Source organism: Asterias rubens, chromosome 22, assembly GCF_902459465.1.
Source record: "Asterias rubens chromosome 22, eAstRub1.3, whole genome shotgun sequence".
Lineage (NCBI taxonomy): Eukaryota > Metazoa > Echinodermata > Asteroidea > Forcipulatida > Asteriidae > Asterias > Asterias rubens.
In genome coordinates this window covers 3129371-3149573 of record NC_047083.1, presented here as the reverse complement: position 1 = coordinate 3149573, position 20203 = coordinate 3129371, and the positions used below count along the sequence as shown (strand labels likewise).

The window sequence follows — 20203 nt, the reverse complement described above, 5'->3', positions numbered from 1 at the left end:
CTTCCTTTAATGGTCGTTTCTATGATGTGTTTTGTTATTGACTTAGAGAGGGGAACATTAAAAAAAAATGCTTGCCAAAATATAGCAATTGCTGGACTATAACCCCTTTTATTGTCTTCAATTGTTCTACTCTTTTTAAGCTATCAACATTTCCCAGTCTAATGATGAAGCTGTGCGAATGCCTCTATTGAGTATTCCTCGGAGCGCTGGTACTGCAGATACAAAAAGCCCTATTACCATAGGTGGGTGTCCTTGGTGTCACAAGAAGGTACGTGTTTGATGATCTGAGTCTGCGATGAACCATGTATTGTGACACAAGTTAATTTAGAAAGCCTGGTGCTAGTCCATGATTCTGGTCAAGCCCCGTCTATCCACAAGGAAGCCCGGTGTCCATGCAATTATGTCCTATATGCAATCCTATCCGGAGAACATTCTTGCATATGCTTCTGCATATGCTGGGGATGCTGCTGCATAAATGCAACCGTGTCCGCCCGGACACATTTGCATATGCAGTTGTGTCCGCCCCCGTGCAAAATCGTCCTTGCAGGAAATTAAACGCCCTTGGTCAACGGAACACGTTCGCCTTTTTTTTACAAGCTAAGTGAGTATTCACTGTAATCATAAAATACGTGAATATTCATGCTGCATATACATGTTCGCAGGTTCAGTGCATGCACACTTGCTTACGCAAGCACATACACGTACAATCATGTACATGTCCACCGAACGGTTCTTGCATAGCCCCGGACACGATTGCATATGCAAAAGTGTCCGGAGCGGACAGTATGCATGGCGGACACAATTGCATCTGACACCGGCGGGACTTCAAGTTGGACGGCAAACCAAGAACTTAGAGTTTATACGAGACAAATTGATAGTTTTTAGTAGCTCTGAACTAGACTTGGTTCCAAGATCATGGCTTTCACTCGTCCTGATAGCTGCTACAAACAGCGCCATCTTGTATCAACTTCTGTCATGTAGAGTTAGGGCGCATGATAGTAAATGTGGGGGTGTTTTCGTGGCTGAGATGAGAAGAATAATCACGATCTGGAAGTCATCCATCATCGGTGGATTTTGAGGAAAATGTCGGAAACTAAAATCAATACAGAATTTTAAAAAACAATCTTTGTTTACTATGAATGAGATGGTGGGCTTTACCTCAGTGCTCTAGAAATAAGGTCAATGTCTGTAATCCTTCTCGGCTTCCTAAAGGAGTTTACAGACAACAGCCCAAGCTGCTGCGACGCTCCAAGGGCTTTTCATCAATCTCTCTGGCACCAAAATATTTCTACCCCTTGGTGAAGAGAATGTGTATTGTGAGTTGTCTTCACAGAATCGAGGGGGGGGGGGGATTTACTGTACCATGCACATGGGTTTCTTCAATACTATAATAAACTCCAAATACTTCATGATGAACTCCACACACGACACATTCATTTGTGTACATAATTACTTTATTTTCTCCAACTGTGTGAAACCCTCTTCGTACCAACTCTCTTTTACAATTGTGACAGGAAGCAAGAAAACATCCAGCATTTTAGACACTAGAATTAAGAGGCTGAAAACAAAAAAAAAGCGACGCACGCGACAAAGAACACAACACACTTTCAGCATGTGTATTGATTCGTGCTTTCTGGACAAATCATTAAGGTATTTTCTTTTACGGTTCACTATGGACGTAGTACTAAAAAAAGATGCTAATGGATTAGCTACAATTTTCCAAAAAAATTATTGCATCTGAGTTAGCTTTGCATCCATGACGTCACCTGCCTTTGATCATCCACTGTTGCTAACTTTCACATGCGCCATCGTAGCTTTCTATCCCATGGTTATTGTTCTGGCGGGAAAGGTATCTAGTCCCCGCTGATACTCGTGAGTTCCTGGTGCCTGTGGATGTCTTCTTATCTAGTCATGGATCGTCTAGGCAACGAGGACACAACATCCTCCGGCCTTCTTGATCTTTTCCTCAGCTAGGCGACTGAAGAACTTGGCTTTGACGATAACTGGCTGTTTGGGGAGGAGACCTTTGCCCAAGACTTTGTAGTAACCCTGAGGTCAAAAAGAAAAGATAATTTATACATGTATTCGAAAGAAACATATCTTCACCATTTTCACGAAGAGCCAAATTATCTTAAAGACAATGGGCACTATTGGTAATTGTTAAAGACCAGTCTTCTCACTTGTTGTATATCAAGATATGCAAACAATAAGAAACCTGTGCAAAATTTAGCTCATCTGGTCATCAAATTCGCAAGATAACAATATAAGAAAAAACACCCTGGTCTTTCCAGACCTCAAAATCTAATTCTGAGATCTCGAAATCAAGTTTGTTGAAAATTACTTCTTTCTCGAGAACTATAATACTTCAGAGGGAGCCGCTTCTCACAATGTTTTATACTATCAACATCTCCCCATTTCTTATAATTATTTTGAGTAATTACCAATTACCACGGCCTTTAATCCTATAAAATGCAGATGAATACAATAAAACCAATAAGTGAAATTTCATTTCAAAAGTTCTGTTTTTGTTTGGATAATTTTAAGGAAAAATTCCAAAAGTAAACAATCCCTCCCTGTCCCAAGCAGTGTTCCCCGTTGGCTTTTTCTGTAGAATTACAAAATTAAATAAATTAGGACAAAAAACACAATGTCTACAGATTTACACTAAACTTACACAGTTTGAAGATAATGATAGTAGAAAGCTTCCCTGAAAATATTATGTGCTGAGGTGCCGTAGTTTTTGGGTAATGAGTAAAACAATGTCATGAAAACAATTTTCGTCTCATAAGACCAAAATTATTTTAAGCATTTACAAACATATTTTCATTACATTGTTTTACTCATTTCTCAAAAACTACAGAACCTCAGTAAGTAATATTTGAAGGGAAGCTTTCCACTATCATTATCCTCAAACCCTGTAAGTTTAATGTAAATCTGTGGACATTTTGAAAAAGTACCCAAATCCTTTAACAAACATCCCTATCAACTTATCGCGACCGTGATGTTAAACTGACAGACAAAAGAGGGCACAGAAAACTTCCGCGCAGCCACGGTAACTTAACAGGGCGGCTAAAATGTCCGACGGCAACAGCTCAGCGCTGTAAAACTACCGCGACCAGTCTGTAAAGCGCTAAGCAAACGCCACAGAACACCAGTCCAGGGTTAGGGACCACCCGGTAGAATTATAGCAAAGCTAGTTACGGTAACTTTCAACGTGGCAGCGGGAGAAAAAGCGCAGCAGGAACACGGCTTTAGGTTGGAATGCGCTGTACTTTTGGCCGCTTGAGGGCGCGCTCAAGAGTATGATCATCACTTTCGAGTATATAAGGCCGTGTCCGAAACGGCGACTTCGGCTACAGCTACGGCTAGATCGCGCGCGTCTACCTATTCTTCAACACTGGTAGACGCGCTGATCCAGACGTAGCTGTAGCCGAAGTCGTCATTTCGGACACGGCCTAAGATTTGTCTTGCACTGTTTCAACAGGAGTTCTGTCACTTTTATAGCGTCCTAGTTTGAAGTTGCTTTAGAGGTGGATAGCTCCTTTAAATGTGTTATTGTCCTTGATGGATAAGATGTCTGTGTTGTTAATGTGTTCCTGTCTTTAATGTTTTGGGTATGAATGAATATACCCCCGGAAGTGATTGAGAGCGCCCTCGCGCGGTAAAACATATGGCCCATTAGATATAAATGTTGACTTACAGCTTGGACGCAGTCGATAACCGGAGCCTTTTCAGTGTTCTTGGCGTAGTAAGTTCTGGTCTCTTCGGTGACTAGCGACCACACCTTGTCAACGTTGATAGCTGGCTTGAAATACTTATTCCTCGTCATGTGGAAGTGTCTCATACCAACTTTTCCAAAGTAACCAGGATGGCTGAAAAACAGATACCAATCAGTTAACAATAACAACAAACGATGCTTCAACAGTGCATAATACAATAAAGTATCCAAGGGCTTGGGTGAGTTAGGTGAGTTTTAAGTTTCCACTTAAAGGCAGTGGACACTATTGGTAATTACTAAAAATAATTATTAGCATAAAACCTTTCTTGGTGATGAGTAATGAGTAGAGGTTGATGGTATAAAACATTGTGAGAAATGGCTCCCTCTGAAGTGCCATAGTTTTCGAGAAACAAGTAATTTTCCACGAACTTGATTTCGAGACCTCAGATTTAGAACTTGAGGTCTCGAAATCAACCATCTAAACGCACAGAACTTCATGTGACACGGGTGTTTTTCTCTTTCATTATTATCTCACAAGTTTGATGACCGATTGAGCTAAAATTTTCACAGGTTTGTTATTTTATGCATATGTTGAGATACACCAACTGTGAAGGCTAGTCTTTGACAATTACCAATAGTGTCCACTGTCTTTAAATTGTTCAAGGGTAGGGCAGGTTTTGATGTGGTGTGGAAGATTGTTCCATAGTTCAGATGCAGTGAATTGGAAGGCACGTTGACCATGGGTGTGTTCGATAGCTTCCCTGTGCCGACCCTGTGGTGCTCATCGGGTCAGCCCCTTACAAGAGCTAATTGAACCGTTGAACAATCACTCACCCTCTCGTGGTGACGTCAAGAACCTCAGGCCAGCCCCAAGTGACCTGTTTCACAAGCAGGGCACTTTCGGCTGACCCAGGTAAGCCCCTGGAATGACATCAAAGCTATTCGAACATGCCAGGGGCAGACCGGGGTTGGCCCAGGGAAGCTAATCAAACGCATCTTATGATTTGGTGAGAACTGTATGTACGTTCGTCACTGGAAAAACGAGACACAGTAGTTGTCGAGAAAGAAGTAATTTTGCACGAACTTGATTTCGACACCTCAGATTTAGAAGAGGTCTCGAAATCAAGCATCTGAAAGCACACAACTTCATGTGAGTGGGGTGTTTTTTTCTTTCATTATTATCCCGCAACTTCGACGACCGGTTGAGCTCAAATGTTCACACATTGGTTATTTTATGCATTATGTTGACCAAGTGAGAAGACTGGTCTTTGACAATTAGTTACCAATAGTGTCCAGTGTCTTTAAATACTTACTATTTATCGTAGTTGATTCTGTGGTGATGTTGTCCACCAGCATTTCCACGACCTCCCGGATGCTTTCGGTGCTTGCCAATACGGCCGTGACCGTGGCTGACATGCCCACGAAGCTTCCTCGTCTTCTTGCGATGCTTGAGAACCGACTAAATAATAAACCGTCAAAAATACATATTAATATTACTTGTCGAGGGTTGTTGCGATAGTCATTGTATTGGTTGCCACTACACCTTGCACAGTTGGCGATGAAGTTTGTCAGAAACTGTTGTCATTTGCCTTGTTAAAATTTAAAAAATTAAATCCAATATTTTTTAGCTTGTCTACTTAAAAAAACTACGCAGGTTTCAATAATTTGTGTTCTTCAAGATGTAAACATTATTATTTGGGGCACCACGCTTAAAAGTCGCCAACATTATACAAGGTTTAAATTAAAAACTCACGTGTTTTGTTGTAAAAAAATGTTAGCCAAGTGATTTCTTAAGTTAGCAGATGACCGATAATGACCAATAATGTCGACTCAAAATTAAAAAAAACAAATCTAGCGCCCCAGTCACTGGGTCTACGTTAGCACTGACTTTAAAGCAGGGAATTTTACGTGTGCATGCAAACTCCACGTTCGACATGTCATTAGATTTAGAATATTTAGGGATTCTTTGTTTGCATAAACACAAGTCTAAAACAGCTTGCGCAGAAATTGGGTGCTTGCACAGCAGAGCAAGGGGATATAGTGATGATCATAAACGGAGGTTCCTTAAGCACTAGCCATACAAAATGTTCCCGTCTATTCTTTTACGTAAATAAAACCAGTTGAGTAGGGGCCTATTCCCAGTACATGAGTAAATAAAATCAACCGAACCAGTGTTTTTTAAATTAAAAATAGACAATCATGAATCAATGTCCCTGTCAGTCTGTGAACGAGTTCTTTTCTTGGCATTGAGTTAAGATAATTGGCAATTTTATGAGCTAAGGTAAGGTTAAAAACAAGCAGAATTAAAAGTTATTTATTTTTAGTGTTATATTTCGGATCAACACTGTGTGTAGACGTATACGGTTAATACTTTACGTCAACTCGTCGATGAACACAAATTTAAAATCAGTTTTAATTAGTAAGGTGCGTAACAAATAAAAGTGAAAACATCACCGTTTTGTAATTCAGTTCCTAAAGTTTACGAAAAACATAGTTAATATCAAATATATTAGCCCTAATACCCCGATGACATCGGATATTCTGGATAGTAAAATTCACAAACCCACCATGTTGGATTGATGGTAAGCAAAAGAACGATTCTCGCGAGACTACGCGAGAACATCCGAGACTAATTTATGAAAATAACTTGGGCTCGAGGTTGCAAGATAATTATTAATAAAAAACGCACAAAGGAAATAAAAATATTATTTTTGAATGAAATATTCATGTTAAAATTATAGTCTTATAACTGTTGAAAGTTAACCTTTTTCAAATAATGTCACTTTAGTTGTCTAAAAGTGCACTTAATGTTCAACCTCGTAACCAACTCTAGGCAAATTTGCATGATTTCATATTATTTTCTCATATCCCACGATGGTACAGGGCATTACTTAATTAGGACTGTTTTGTTTTCGGGCATTTAACACTATAAATTTAAGTTCCTGAGGACTTTTTGTCACTCTAAAAATGAACATGTCCTCCTCCTGAGGACTTTTTGTCACTCTAAAAATGAACATGTCCTCCTAAATAACTTCTCTTGACAATTTCGGAAGAAATGTAACACATTTACATAGCTTACCGAAGACTACTTAAATATTCGTGGGAAGACAAAACAGTTCTTAAACTTTACCAAGATGGCGGTCTGATCTCCCGCGCGAAGCAGAACCGAAGAAAAAATTTGCCTCTCAATTTTGTGCCAAGTATCAAAATGGAGAAGGGAAATACGCCCACCCCAGATCCACCCGAGGTAGAGAAAGAAGCAAGTGGCAGTTCTGATAATGCTGAACCCGAGGAACAGTGGTCATTTGTGACAACTTGTAAGGTTTGCGATGGCGATCTTACAAGTCGAGAACCGAAGCTAATGCCGTGTCTACACACAGTGTGCAAGGAGTGTGTGATGAACGTAGCCAGTGCAGACAAACAAAGTGAGTGCATTGGTAATGGTGGTACTAGCTAGTTTGGCCCAATTTCCGGACATGGCCCTTTTACTTTTGCTGCAATGTTTTCTGTCCTTTTTCGTACGTACGATTATATAAGTTTATAACTTAATTGCCGCAATATTTACACTAGTTTCTAGAACCACAAGAAGGTTCGCGGGCAGGCAGTATTAAGTATATTTTGTGTTGGCCATGTTATTTTTGTTGTCATTTTACTTGTAAATTTTTTGAACAAACAAACCCAGGTTTAAATTGTTATAATTATTTTCAACTGAAACTTAAAATGTGTTAAGTGGAATAATCAGGAGTTTAGATATTTTAGTAATGTACAATTGAATGATTGGTAACAATTAATAAGGTTTATCGCGAATAGCAAAATATCAAGAGAGGGCACTGTTGAACCCACACAAAGGTATAGGCGTTGCGTGCGCGAGTCGTAGAAACTGCATAGAAACCGCCCCCCATTCCTTCCCACAATGCATTGTGTTTCTGAATCGCGATAAACCTTATTAACGGATATGTTGACTTTGAATTTGATATGATTCAAACTGCCTCTTGCTACCGGGAGCCCCACTTGTGTGATGGCCAAGGATTCAGCTATCCTTGGCCACACAAGTGGGGCTAGCTACCGGGCAATCTCGGTGGTCCAGTTGGTATGGCACTGCATGCTCTAGAATTGCAAAAGTTGTGGGTTCGAAATACCACCGAGTAACGTGCCTGTGATTTTTCACAGAACTCAGGAAAGTACCGAGTACACACTTTTTACACTGCTAGTGCTACATAGATTGTTAGACACATCGGTGTACATTGGCAGGCCTGATACTTCACGGAGGCAACGGAGGCGATTGCCTCCGTTGCCCCCTGTCATTGCCTTGGTGCCCTTGAAATGCTCCAGTAGAAATTTACAATTTCCTCATAGGGTGCCCTTTGCCAAAAAGAAGTTGCCTTGGTGCCCTTGCCCTTTCAAAACAGAAGCATACAGCCCTGCATTGGTAAATACCGAAATGAATTTTATTTATCCGCAGTGCAAGTTTTCAAGGTAACTGGGCAAACAATGTGCACTATGTAGTAAGACTAATTATATTGTTCTATTTCTTTGTGCTCAAAAAGGTTGTCGCTGTCCCATCTGTCGTCAAGATTGTCGCAACGTCAATGACATCATCGACAACTACTTCTTGACAAGTGCTGCGGCATCTGCTTCATCGGAGAACAATATCAAGAACCCAAGTGTTTGCTTGTGTGATGATAAATCGGAGGTCTCTGCCTTCTGTCAGGATTGTATGGAGTGGTTGTGTGATCCCTGCGTACAGGTTTGTAATAGTTTTGTAACCTCTCACTTAAAGACACTGGACACTAATGGTAATTGTCAAAGACCAGTCTTCTCACTTGGTGTGTCTCAACATATGCTTAAAATAAAAAACCAGTGCCTTTTAGTGTGGATCTTAAAAGTTGGATGTTCTAGGCAAAAACAAAAACTCCCTTGATAAACATTACAGGAAAGCCAGAATAAAGCATCCTTTTCCTCTTGCAACTCACACCTGTTATCTTCATGTAAATCCTTTTCCAAACAGGGAACTTAATTGGATCATGCACAAACCAGTCGGGCTGGTGACTGCCCCAGGCCGATTAACTGCTCATCCGTTGAGTTTAATGACCCAAGTCATTCAATTTAAACAATTTGACAATATCTCAAAAACGGTGGAAAAAAACCTTTCCTAGATCCATTGTACTCCAAGAACACTCCGCTAGACTGCATCGTTTTGCCGAGATACGGGAGCAATCTTATACTAGTGAATATGCACTTAAGTATTTTTTTTTAACAACTCGATCCAATAAGATCGTTCCTACATGTACCATTCCCTCTATTGACGCATTCCCTAATTGTGTATTTCCAATTTATTTTCAGGCCCATCAGCGTGTACGCGTCACCAAAGATCATGTGATCAAGGAGAAATCGGAGGTTGCAAGTACTTCAGGGGAGAGCAATGGTGGACGCACGGAACAGAAACCGTTATTTTGTGCCGTCCACCTGCAGGAACAACTCAAACTTTACTGTGAGACCTGTGAGAAGTTAACGTGTAGAGATTGCCAGCTGCAAGAACACAAAGAGCATAAGTGAGTGAAATTATAAAGTTGTAACGTAATTCGGGTGTGATCCCTGGCTCCATCAAATACGACATTTCAGACAGAAATATTTCAAGGGATGTTTTCTACCATCATCATCATTAGACCGTGTAAGTTTTATGTAAATCTGTGATCGCCACGATTTTTGTTTCTTACCAATTCTGTAACGTTCCTTTAATATTGTGTTTTTTTGTTTTCCATCCTTCATTTATTTAATGATTTCGATTGTTCCTCCCTAGATATCAATTCATCGGTGAGATTGCAGTTAGGCAGAAGTCGGCTCTCCGGATCCTGCTTGGTAAACTCAACGAGAAACAGAACTACGTACAGCAGACCAAGAAGCACATTCTTAGCAAAGGGGAGGAGCTTCAGAACAAAGAGCAGAGAGCGACTCAGGAAATACGCAACCTCGTTTTTAGGTATGAAGAGGATATCGCTTTTTATCGACATTCTGTGCTTTCACTCCGATGCTTGATTTTGAGACCTCAAACTCTAAATCTGAGCTCGCGAAATCAAATTTGTGGAAAATGACTTCGTTCTCGAAAAACTATGTCACTTCAGAGGGAGCCGTTTCTCAAAATGTTTTAAACATGTTATACTATCAACCTCTCCCAATTACTAGTTACCAAATGAGGTTTTATGCTAATATTTATTTTGAGTAATTACCAATGGTGTTCACTGCCTTTAATTATATTTCTAGATTGGTAAATGACATCACACAGCGAGGCAAGAAACTCCTGAGTGATTTGAAGGGGGCCTGCGACGCCCGGAGGAAGATGTTCGATCAGCAGATTCTAGAAGTCCACCGCGTGGAGCAAGCTATCGAGCACTCGGCCGATTTCACCAAGCGTGCCCTCCACTCTGAAAACATCACTGCACTCCTCTACAGCCAAAAGGTCATAGTTCACCAGTTAGTCTTCCTCCTTCGGATCATGTGCACGCGGCAGCCGATCGCAGGGCTTGACATCAAATTCCTAACCAATATGCAACACATGCCAAATTTCTCACAACTATGGACTCTTATGATTCACGACCCTCTACAGGCGGCAAGTAGTGGGCAGCCCCCTCAGGCGTCAGCACATACAGGGTCACGTCCTCAAGGCCAAATACCTACACACCCATCTAGCGGTCCCGTACCCCATGGGTTGTTAGTCGGGGGACCAATGCGTGGCCCTGGTAACCGGTTACCCAGTCCAGGTCAAGAGCTACAACAGAAAATAAACTTGCACCAGTTAATGAGTCGGCGGCAAAACAGCGCAGAAGGTAGCCCTCACAGTCCGCAAAATCGACTAATTGATCCATCGCATTCTCCGGGTTTCCAGCCTGGCCTCACACCCATGTCCGGACCCCAAAGGATTCACTTGCCGCCTGCATATCGCCCAGTCTTCCCCCGACAGGCGACAAGCCCGGCAGTGCCCACCATGATCTATCGGGCAGGCCCCGTGCAGCAGAAATACAACTTTCCACCAGCGAACCTCTCAATCGGGCAGATGTCCAAGCAGATGTTATCCCAAGTCGGAATCAATACGTCCGAGACGATTCCTAATATTCCACCCATCATTCCTCCAAGGCCAAGTTCCAATCAATCCCAGACGGGACTCAGTCGTAGCAACACCCCAAGCTCCCCACTCCTGGTCAGCCCAGCTAGTAGTGGAGATGAGACAATACAGGGTAAGTACCAGCGAATGTCCCAGGTGCTACCCCAATATCACATTTCGCTACTCAATATCTGCATTCAGTGTGCACAAAAGTTTCTAGTCAAAATTGTTTTGTTCTGCAAAATTGCTGAAAGAAATCGTTCCCTAATTGCGGAGTATATCAAACTTAAGACCTGGGCCCAATTTCATAGCGCTGCTTAACGGTAAGCAGATTATTATCTTTACTGTAACAGACAAAATTCACCGGTTAGCAAGAAAATTAGGCAGCCATCTTGCACATTCATAATAATAACAATGAGTTTGTATACAGCGCTTTTTCACACCCGCAGGGCGTCCCAAAGCGCATCAAATTGATATCCCTGGTCACTAGCCCTTAAATCATTTCTTAAACCATCTCAGCTCCCTGGGGAGTATCAAGCCATGTGCAACAAATGTGCGCTACTATGGACACCATTGGTGCTTTGTGACCACAAACCGCACCTGACTAGGTGCCTAGAATTTTCTTGTGGCTAAAATGTCTCGCTTCATCTTCTCAGGTAACGGGCCGCGTATTAAGGACGAGTCGGTGACCTCTATGGGAGAACGAGCGAGCTGCAGTGTTGTAGAAGGTCAACAACAGAGGGCCAATACTTTCTCCCCTCAGAGTGTGTCATCTGGGTCGTCGCAGGCAGATGTCAGTCAAGCTGGCACAACAAACAACAAGTGAGCCAATCAGTTAACGAGTTAAAGGAACACGTTGCCTTGGAGCGGTTGAGTTGGTCTTTGAAAAGCGTTTGTAACCGTTTGCTACAAAATGCATTGGTTGGAAAGATGTATTAAAAGTAAAATACAATGATCCACACAACTTTTCCTCGAAATTGCATGGTTTCCTTTTACCTTGTCGACTAACTCGGTCGACCATTTATGGGAGTAAAGTTTTTGACTCCCATAACTATACCTTTTGCCCAGGTAGTAGTTAAAAAGCAGGACAGTTCTTTTCAGAACTGAGAAGTCTCCCGAACATCCGATAAATCTACTTGGTGAGAGTAGAAAGAAGAAAAAAAGTTCTCTAAGAACAAACTCTACCTGGCAAGTAGATACACACATGGTGTTACCGCAAACCAAATATATAAGAACTAGTTGTTATTCTAATTTTTATTAACATTTATGTTTTGTTTTCTAGTAGTAACGACCAGCCTAACACAAGTCGGTCATCTCCAGCTATTTCCAAGGGTGAGGGCGATCGAAGCAGTTGCATGATGGGAAGTAATGGGCCTTTGAATGTCAAACAGGAACCAGGGTTGGAGGTGAGAACCGTTATCCTTTTGTTTTGTCAAATAAAAGGTCTTCGACTGAAGGACGTTACAATAAATACTCGGAGTTTGATCTTAAAGACACTGGACACTACTGGTATTTGTCAAAGACCACTATCTTCTCACTTGGTGTATCTCAACATATGCACAAAATAACAAACCTGTGAAAATTTGAACTCAATTGATCGTCAAAGTTGCGCGATAATAATGGAAGAAAAAACTCCCTTGTCACATGAAGTTGTGTGCTTTCAGATGCTTGATTTCGGGACCTCAAAATCTAATCCTGAGGTCCTGAAGTCAAATTCATGGAAAATTACATTTTTTCTTGACAACTACGTTACTTCAGATGGAGCCGTTTCTTACAATGTTTTATACTATCAACAGCTCTCCATTATTTGTTAGCTAGTAAGGTTTTATGTTGATAGTTAAAGGCACTGAGAGTCCAGTGCCTTTAATGCCAACAAATATTTGGATTCATGGCCAGTGGCTCTAACTTTCATTTATATATTACTCTTTTATATTGTAACTTTGGTTTGAGGTGCATACAAAGCGTTGATGCCTTGACACTATTGGTAATTGTCAAAGACCAGTCTTCTCACTTGGTGTATCTCAACATATGCATAAAATAACAAACCTGTGAAAATTTGGATGTTGTGTTTAATTCTACAGGAAAGTCACTCGTTACAGCCCTCAAGCAGTGAAACCCATGAAAATGGAAAACACATGTCTCCCCGTACCCACAGTAATAGCGATCCCAACGAAGATTGGTGTGCGGTTTGTCACAATGGTGGGGACCTTCTCTGCTGTGACAGTTGCCCACGGGTCTATCACCTGTACTGTCACGTCCCTGCCCTCACCTCTACACCAAGGTAAGTTTTCTCTTATCGGCGCAAAATACCAGGAAAAGCTCCTACCGAGTTTGGTCACAAAAACTTGGAAAGTATACATCCTTTTCACGGAGTGGGTGTGTCTTTAAACTAAATGGATGAGCAGTTAATGGTTGACTTTCTTTTTAGGGCTTATAAATTCTTTCTGCTCTGGACCAACTTGGTCTTTCTCGGTCTTATTAGTCCTTTCTGCTATAAACCAACTGGGTCTTTTTAGGTCTTTTAAGTCCTAACTGCTTTATGCCAACTGAATTTTTGTAGGTCTTATCAAATCCTTTTTGCTCTGAGCCAACGATGGGTAGCTGTACGATTCTCTGAACTTTAACTCGGTTTTCTTTATCGTCTCTTTATAGTGACTCCTGGGTCTGCACTCTATGTCAGGTACCAGATGACGGCACTAATAGAAGTGTGTCGCCCTCTGGGACTAGCAGAAAACGACGGATAAGCTCAGCGCTTCCTGAGAAGGAGAAGATGGTAGGTCAAAGGTCAAGATTCTTTGACATCCATGGCCTATCATAAAATATACCACTTTTGCTGATAGAGCCTTCTCAGTTCATGGTGGACCCAAACTCTGAAATAAGTTTCCAAAATCACATCAGGGACACAACATCCTTCAACATATTCAAGTCACTTCTGAAAGCCCACTTATTTTAGGAGGCCTACCATCAGTGACTTATTTATTTCATCTGTGCCTCATCGCCTTGGAGCAAACCTTCGATTTAGGTGCTTTATAAAATTGTTTATGAGTGACTGATTATAATTGATATAGACTCAGTCAGAATTTAATTTTCTTTTATCTTTGATTTTGTCAACAGTTATGTGAGAAGGTCCTGCTGGAGATCTACTGCAGCGAAGATAGTATTCCATTTCAAGACCCAGTCAGTCGATCGGTGAGAAGCCATCTTTTCTTTGACTTTGAGTTCTTAATAGGTCTTAGATACTTTGCTGCAGCAGCCCCCTCGTCTCTGGAACTAATTACTACCATCCATTAGGTCATGCACCAGCATATAAACATTTAAGAAAACAGCTCACAACTCATCTGACTGGTCTTTGACAATAACCAATAGTGTCCAGTGTCTTTAAAGCCATTGGACACGTTCGGAACAGAACAAAAAAAGTTCACAGATTTACATATTACTTACAGGGTTTACAGAAGATAACGGGGAAAGATTTCTCTTGAAATATTATTCCATGAAATCCTTAACTTTTTGAGAAAACATTAAAATAATTATCAATTCTCGATATCAGGAATTACGGATTTATATTAAACACATGTCATGACACGACGAAACATGTGGAAACAAGGGTGGGTTTTCCTGTTAATTTCTCCCGACTCCGTTGACCATTGAGCCTAAATTTTCACAGGTTTGTTATTTTATATATAAGTTGTGATACACAAAGTGTGGGCCTTTGGACAATACTGTTTACCGAAAGTGTCCAATGGCTTTAACAAATGAAACAAATTATTTAAAATAATTTTGAAAACTGAAGACCACGAGTTTAGCTAATAATTTGTTTGAATTTCAGGTGCCGAACTATCACAAGATTATACAACACCCGATGGAGCTAGGCACGATACGAAGTCGTCTTCAGACCTCACACTTCAACCACTATCAGACTGTTTTAGAATTCATTGATGACTTCAAACTCATGATCCATAACTGCCATATATATAATGGGGTGAGTCCGCCCAACAAATAGTGTTTTATACGTCGAAAAATTGTCTCTGGAGGCTAGAAAGTGGATATCTGGGTTTTGGTGATGTGCTTTTTTTTTGCTTTTTTTGACACCTTTTTTCAGTTCAGTTCAGTTCAGTTTTATTTCCACTCAATCATTTCCGATGACAAGATATAACATAGAGTAGTAAAGATACACAATAGATTAAGTGGTGGAGGACTCCCAAAAGCAAGCTTGTAGGGTGGATTCCCCCAGGGATGTGAGTACATTTACTAGTCAATTGCAGCTCTGCCATGCATCTGTGTGTACACACGTGCGGCCATTATGTCATGTACATGTATATGCAAGTACACGTGTTGTGTGCATGCACAATGATGACGTATGTATCTATATTTAGCACGCTGCGTTTAAGACGAGATTCGGATAATACGAGGAAAATGGGCCAGTCCGGCGGACCTCGTTATAACGGGAGTCGACTGTAAATACAAACGTAGTTTGTTTTTCACACCTACATGTACGTGTACCTTCCAGTGTACCCTTTAAAGGGTTAGGGTACTGTTTGTAGGACACAACATAATCATAATATCAAAACACAATGTCTACAGATTTACATTTAAGAGTTTCACGGTCAGAAGTAAATGGTGGTAGATTTTTATAAGTTATGACACAAGGGCGAGTGGAATACGGAAAAATATAGCGCTTCGGCATTGTAAGATATCAACGCAGACGCGCTATATTTGTTTTGTTTTTTTCACGAGCCAAGTGTGATAGTGTTTTTATCTTCGAGCAAACTTGGCGCATGACTTATTTATTCTAGTATATATTTTGTTATGCAAAATCGCCTAAAACAAGGCTTAAAGCCACTCTAGGTAAAGGGCTACTAGGAAGTAAACATAGAAATGCAGAATTGTTTTTGTGTGTAAAGCGCATTGATCATTTTGGGGGAATTGCGCTAAAATAAGAGCTGGCATTAGTATTACCGATCCTGTATAATTTGTATCAATTGGTTTGTGTCTCATACAGGAGGAATCCCATATTGGTGTCACAGCTACAGCTCTCAACCGTTACTTCGACGAACTAATCGAACAACATCTTCCTCAGTATGTCTCACTCTTAGGGCATAACGAGGAGACAGTCGCCCGGCCGGTCAGACCCGCTAGCGAGGGAGACGACGGAGAACGAAGAAGGAAACGCAAACCAGATAAAGTGTATCACATTGCGCCCATGCATATCAAATGATAACGGGCCTTGCTCAAACTACATGTAGTGTGTACACTGTATTAGATCCAATATTTTTTCTATTTTTTTCGCTTTGCCTCGCAGAGTAATTTACTTAGCAGTATTTTGTACTTAAAAACTTCATTAGTACGTCCCCTTGTTTTTGCTGAGCAGTTTGCTCTGCGGATCTTGATCCTGGAACAAATACCTTGAAAAACTAATTTATTTGTGAAACTTTAATTCTGTATCTGGCCGCCACTTTACCTCCCTTAATTTAAGGTCAATTGAGATCCCTATCGGCAGCTGGTTTCACGAAACTTTACGCAACTGCTCAACGTGTATGGCGCAACTTTGCTCCATAAACGCTACGCAAGTGGACTTAAAGGCAGTGGACACTATTGGTAATTACTCAAAATAGTTATAAGCATAAAACCTCACTTGGTAACGAGTAATGGGGAGAGGTTGATAATATAAAACATTGTGAGAAAAAAAGGCTCCCTCTGAAGGGACGTAGTTTTCGAGAAAGAAGTAATTTTCCATGAATTTGACTTCGAGACCTCAGATTTAGAATTTGAGGTCTCAAAATCAAGCATCTGAAAGCACACAACCTCGTGTGACAAGATAGTTTTTTTTCTTTCATAGTTATCTCGCAACTCCAAGGACCAATCAAGCTCAAATTTTCACGGGTTTGTTATTTTATGCATATGTTGATATACACCAAGTGAGAAGACTGGTCTTTGACAATTACCAATAGTGTCCAGTGTCTTTAAACAGTATGGTAAAGTTTTGTGAAATCGGCTGCAGAAGGGTTGACAGAATGTATACAGAGAGGCGTAGGCACTTTGAACTGAATACACAAGTGTTACGAAATGTCAACATCATGAACATAAGTGGTTTTTGAGTATTTGGTGGTCGTGACAAGGCTGATGGTGCAAGAGTTTCTTCCGCACGATGAAATTTTCCTTTGTACATGTTGTAAGGTTCAACATTTATTGCTTGAGCAACCCATTTTTCAAGAAGAATATTTCAAAAAGGGAAATAAAGTCCCAACATCAAATGAATCCTTTAGAATATTGCTGCCAAATACAGAAATGTTTCCGCATTTTGTTTTAACATTGTTTTTTTAGCCAGGCTGTTGCATTTGTACAAAAAGCTCTGATAAGTGAATTGACATCTCAAACATTCAAATGTAAATGATTAAAAAATTATATTTTGTTATTATCCAACTCTTTGTAAAGTGACCTAAAGACACTGGACACCTTTGGTTAATTGTCAAAGACCAGTCTTCTCGTTACACGCATAAAATAACAAACCTGTGAAGATTTTGACTCAATCGGTCGTTGATGTAAAAAAAAATTGTCGCACAAGTTGTGAGCGCTCAGGTGCCTTGAATGAGAGACCTCAGCAGAGGTCTCTCATTCAATTCAAATGTTTTAGTGACAAATTACTTCTTTCTCAAAAACTAATTTACTTCAGAGTGAGCCGTTTCTCACAATGTGTTGTACTATCAACTGATCTCCCTTGCTCCTTACCAAGTTAGTTAGTATGCTAATTTTGTTTGGGTAATAATCGATAGTGTCCAGTGCCTTTAAAGCAATCGCACAACATTGGTAAACAGTATTGTCCAAAGGCCCAGACTTCGTGTATCACAACTTATTATATAAAATAACAAACCTGTGAAAATTTAGGCTCAATCGGTCATCGGAGTTGGGAGAAAATTCTCAAATAACCATTAAATGCATAAGGTTTAGTTACAGTTGGTTTTTTCTCCCTGGAGAATTGATACTGGGATAAACTTAAATAATTGGCGAGCTTTGGAATTGAATAAAAATAATGTTTTTCTTTCCCTTTTTGATCTTTACCATGTTTACCTTCCCCATAAATGTTTCTTAAGACTTTCTGATACTCATAAATATTTGTAACGTTAACTGTGTATTATTAATTCAGAAAGACAATTTGTAAAAGCATTTGTTAACAGGTGTTTTGTTTAAGTTTCATCTTTTTTTACATAGGATGTGAAGTCCTTTTTTAATAGAGAACTCGGTCATGATCCTTAATTGATATTTTAATAACTGATTCAACATTGATTAAATCAGATATGTAAATATAAACCAATTGTAAATAAATTACTGTGCTGGAGACTTTTCAAGTAATCTCGTGTTCTTGTTTTATTTATTGGCGATTTACAAATAATGTACAGTTATTTAAATAGATATTCACATAATTTTGTCTTGTGTAATTCTAACCTTTAGAAAGTAAATGAATGGGTAATCTTAAAACACCAAGTGCCTGACACTGCACTGCCAGTTAAAGGAACACGTTGCCTTGGATCGGTCGAGTTGGTCACTGAAAAGCATTTGTAACCGATTGTTATAAAATGCATATAGGTAGAAAGATATTGTAAAAGTAGAATACAATGATCCATACAAACATGCCTCGAAATGTTGGATTTTCCTTTTACATCGTCGACTAACACGGTCGGCCATTTATGGGAGGACTCCCATAAATGGCCGACCGTGTTAGTTCGCAATGTAAAAGGAAAACCACGCAATTTCGAGGCAAATTTGTATGGATCATTGTATTCTACTTTTACAATATCTTTCTACCTATATGCATTTTATAACAATCGGTTACAAATGCTTTTCAGTGACCAACTCGACCGATCCAAGGCAACGTGTTCCTTTAACTCTTCATCTAAAGGCACTGGACACTATTGGTAATTACTCAAAATAATTATCAGCATAACAACTTACTTGGTAACGAGCAATAGAGAGCTGTTGATAATATAAAACATTGTCGGGGGGGCTTGTAAGGAACCACACAAAATGAGCAACGCGGGGGTCAACCTGCGGAAGCTAATCGAACCCACCCTCAGTGACTTGTCAGCGGGGGGGACCAGTTGGCTTGTCATCTCAATAGTCCACCAGACTGGTCCACTTCGTACAGATATCTTTCAACAGGGGCGGATGTTGGGTAATTTTTCCCCTTACAAAGTTAGACACTTTTTACATGTATATTGAAAACGAGGCCTGTATGACGCTTCTCAAAAGGCATTTACAGTGTGCAATAATATTAATGATTTTCTAACAAGGGAATAGTAAAAAACGTTTAGCTTTCAACATAATCAACGGTGGAGAAATCAAAGACAAATGCATAAATTAATGGTTAGGCACTTAAGCCCCTCCCTCTGTTGTTTATACACAAATATTTCCACCACCAATTTAAAACAAAAGTGTTTTGCAAACTTAACACATGTATTATTTTAGGTTTTAACCCATACACCAATGTGTGTTAGCACTGCATACTCGGTACTTTCCAGAGTCCTGTGAAAAAAATATCACAGGCATAATGTTACTCGGGTGGGATTCGCACCCACGACCCTTGCAATTCTAGAGCAGTGTCTTACCAACTAGACTACCAAGGTTGCCCGGTAGCAGGGGCAGTTGGAATCCTATGTTATTAAAGGCAGTGGATACTATTGGTAATGGTCAAAGACTAGCCTTCACAGTTGGTGTATCTCAACATATGCATAAAATAACAAACCTGTGAAAATTTGAGCTCAATCGGTCATTGAAGTTGCGAGATAATAATGAAAGAAAAAAACACCCTTGTCACACGAAGTTGTGTGCGTTTACATGGTTGATTTTGAGACCTCAAGTTCTAAATCTGAGGTCTCGAAATCAAATTCGTGGAAAATTACTTCTTTCTCGAAAACTACGTTACTTCAGAGGGAGCCGTTTCTCTCCACATTACTCGTCACCAAGAAATGTTTTATGCCAATAATTATTTTGAGTAATTACCAATAGTGTCCAATGCCTTTAATACATGTACAGTTGTATTGGTTACTCCTGACACCCAAATACTTTTGTACATGGTACAATGTATCCAAGTCAATATTTGATTTTTGATCAGCCTTAAAAAGCAAAGTATACCTTTGGTTTTCGGAACTGGTGGATGGTTTGAATCCTATATTAAAGGAACACGTTGCCTTGAATCGGTCGAGTTGGTCTTTGAAAAGCGTTTGAAACCGTTTTTTATAAAATGCATATGGTTGGAAAGATGTTGTAAAAGTAGAATACAATGATCTACACAAACATGCCTCGAAATTGCACGGTTTTCCTTTTCCCTCGTCGACTAACACGGTCGGCCATTTATGAGAGTCAAATTATTGACTCCCATAAATGGCCGTCCG

General features: G+C 40.1%; 2 protein-coding genes across 4 annotated transcripts; one reads left to right on the top strand and one right to left on the bottom strand.

Moving 5' to 3' along the window:
• Positions 1-1432: 1432 nt before the first annotated feature.
• LOC117305153 (60S ribosomal protein L27a-like) lies at positions 1433-6357 on the bottom strand. Its single transcript, XM_033789944.1, has 4 exons — positions 6286-6357; positions 5032-5177; positions 3701-3872; positions 1433-2049 (listed from the first exon to the last, which is right to left on the bottom strand). Exons 1-4 carry the CDS (start codon positions 6286-6288, stop codon positions 1921-1923), a joined length of 450 nt encoding a protein of 149 aa, XP_033645835.1. The 5' UTR covers positions 6289-6357; the 3' UTR covers positions 1433-1920.
• Positions 6358-6754: 397 nt separating this feature from the next.
• LOC117305152 (E3 ubiquitin-protein ligase TRIM33-like) lies at positions 6755-16458 on the top strand. Of its 3 annotated transcripts, none has more exons than XM_033789943.1 (12): positions 6755-7143; positions 8266-8465; positions 9062-9270; positions 9519-9698; positions 9980-10950; positions 11474-11636; positions 12100-12223; positions 12899-13098; positions 13470-13590; positions 13932-14006; positions 14644-14796; positions 15817-16458. In XM_033789943.1, exons 1-12 carry the CDS (start codon positions 6927-6929, stop codon positions 16030-16032), a joined length of 2829 nt encoding a protein of 942 aa, XP_033645834.1. In that variant the 5' UTR covers positions 6755-6926; the 3' UTR covers positions 16033-16458. The 3 variants fall into 3 exon arrangements, with proteins under 3 accessions (XP_033645834.1, XP_033645833.1, XP_033645832.1); XM_033789942.1 differs by having other exon boundaries at positions 11474-11639; positions 12103-12223; XM_033789941.1 differs by having other exon boundaries at positions 11474-11639.
• The last annotated feature ends 3745 nt before the right edge of the window (positions 16459-20203 follow it).

What these genes read in the sequence shown, in the direction of transcription:
- LOC117305153 (XM_033789944.1), bottom strand. An exon ending in AGAATCAACTACGATAAATA is followed by an intron (nt 3,873 to 5,031) that starts GTAAGTATTTAA and finishes TCTGTTTTTCAG; the next exon opens with CCATCCTGGTTACTTTGGAA. An exon ending in TTATCGACTGCGTCCAAGCT is followed by an intron (nt 2,050 to 3,700) that starts GTAAGTCAACAT and finishes TTTTGACCTCAG; the next exon opens with GGTTACTACAAAGTCTTGGG.
- LOC117305152 (XM_033789941.1), top strand. Translation starts at nt 6,927, where the DNA reads ATGGAGAAGGGAAATACGCCCACCCCAGATCCACCCGAGGTAGAGAAA. An exon ending in GCTGGCACAACAAACAACAA is followed by an intron (nt 11,640 to 12,099) that starts GTGAGCCAATCA and finishes TTTGTTTTCTAG; the next exon opens with TAGTAACGACCAGCCTAACA. An exon ending in TTCCTGAGAAGGAGAAGATG is followed by an intron (nt 13,591 to 13,931) that starts GTAGGTCAAAGG and finishes TTTTGTCAACAG; the next exon opens with TTATGTGAGAAGGTCCTGCT.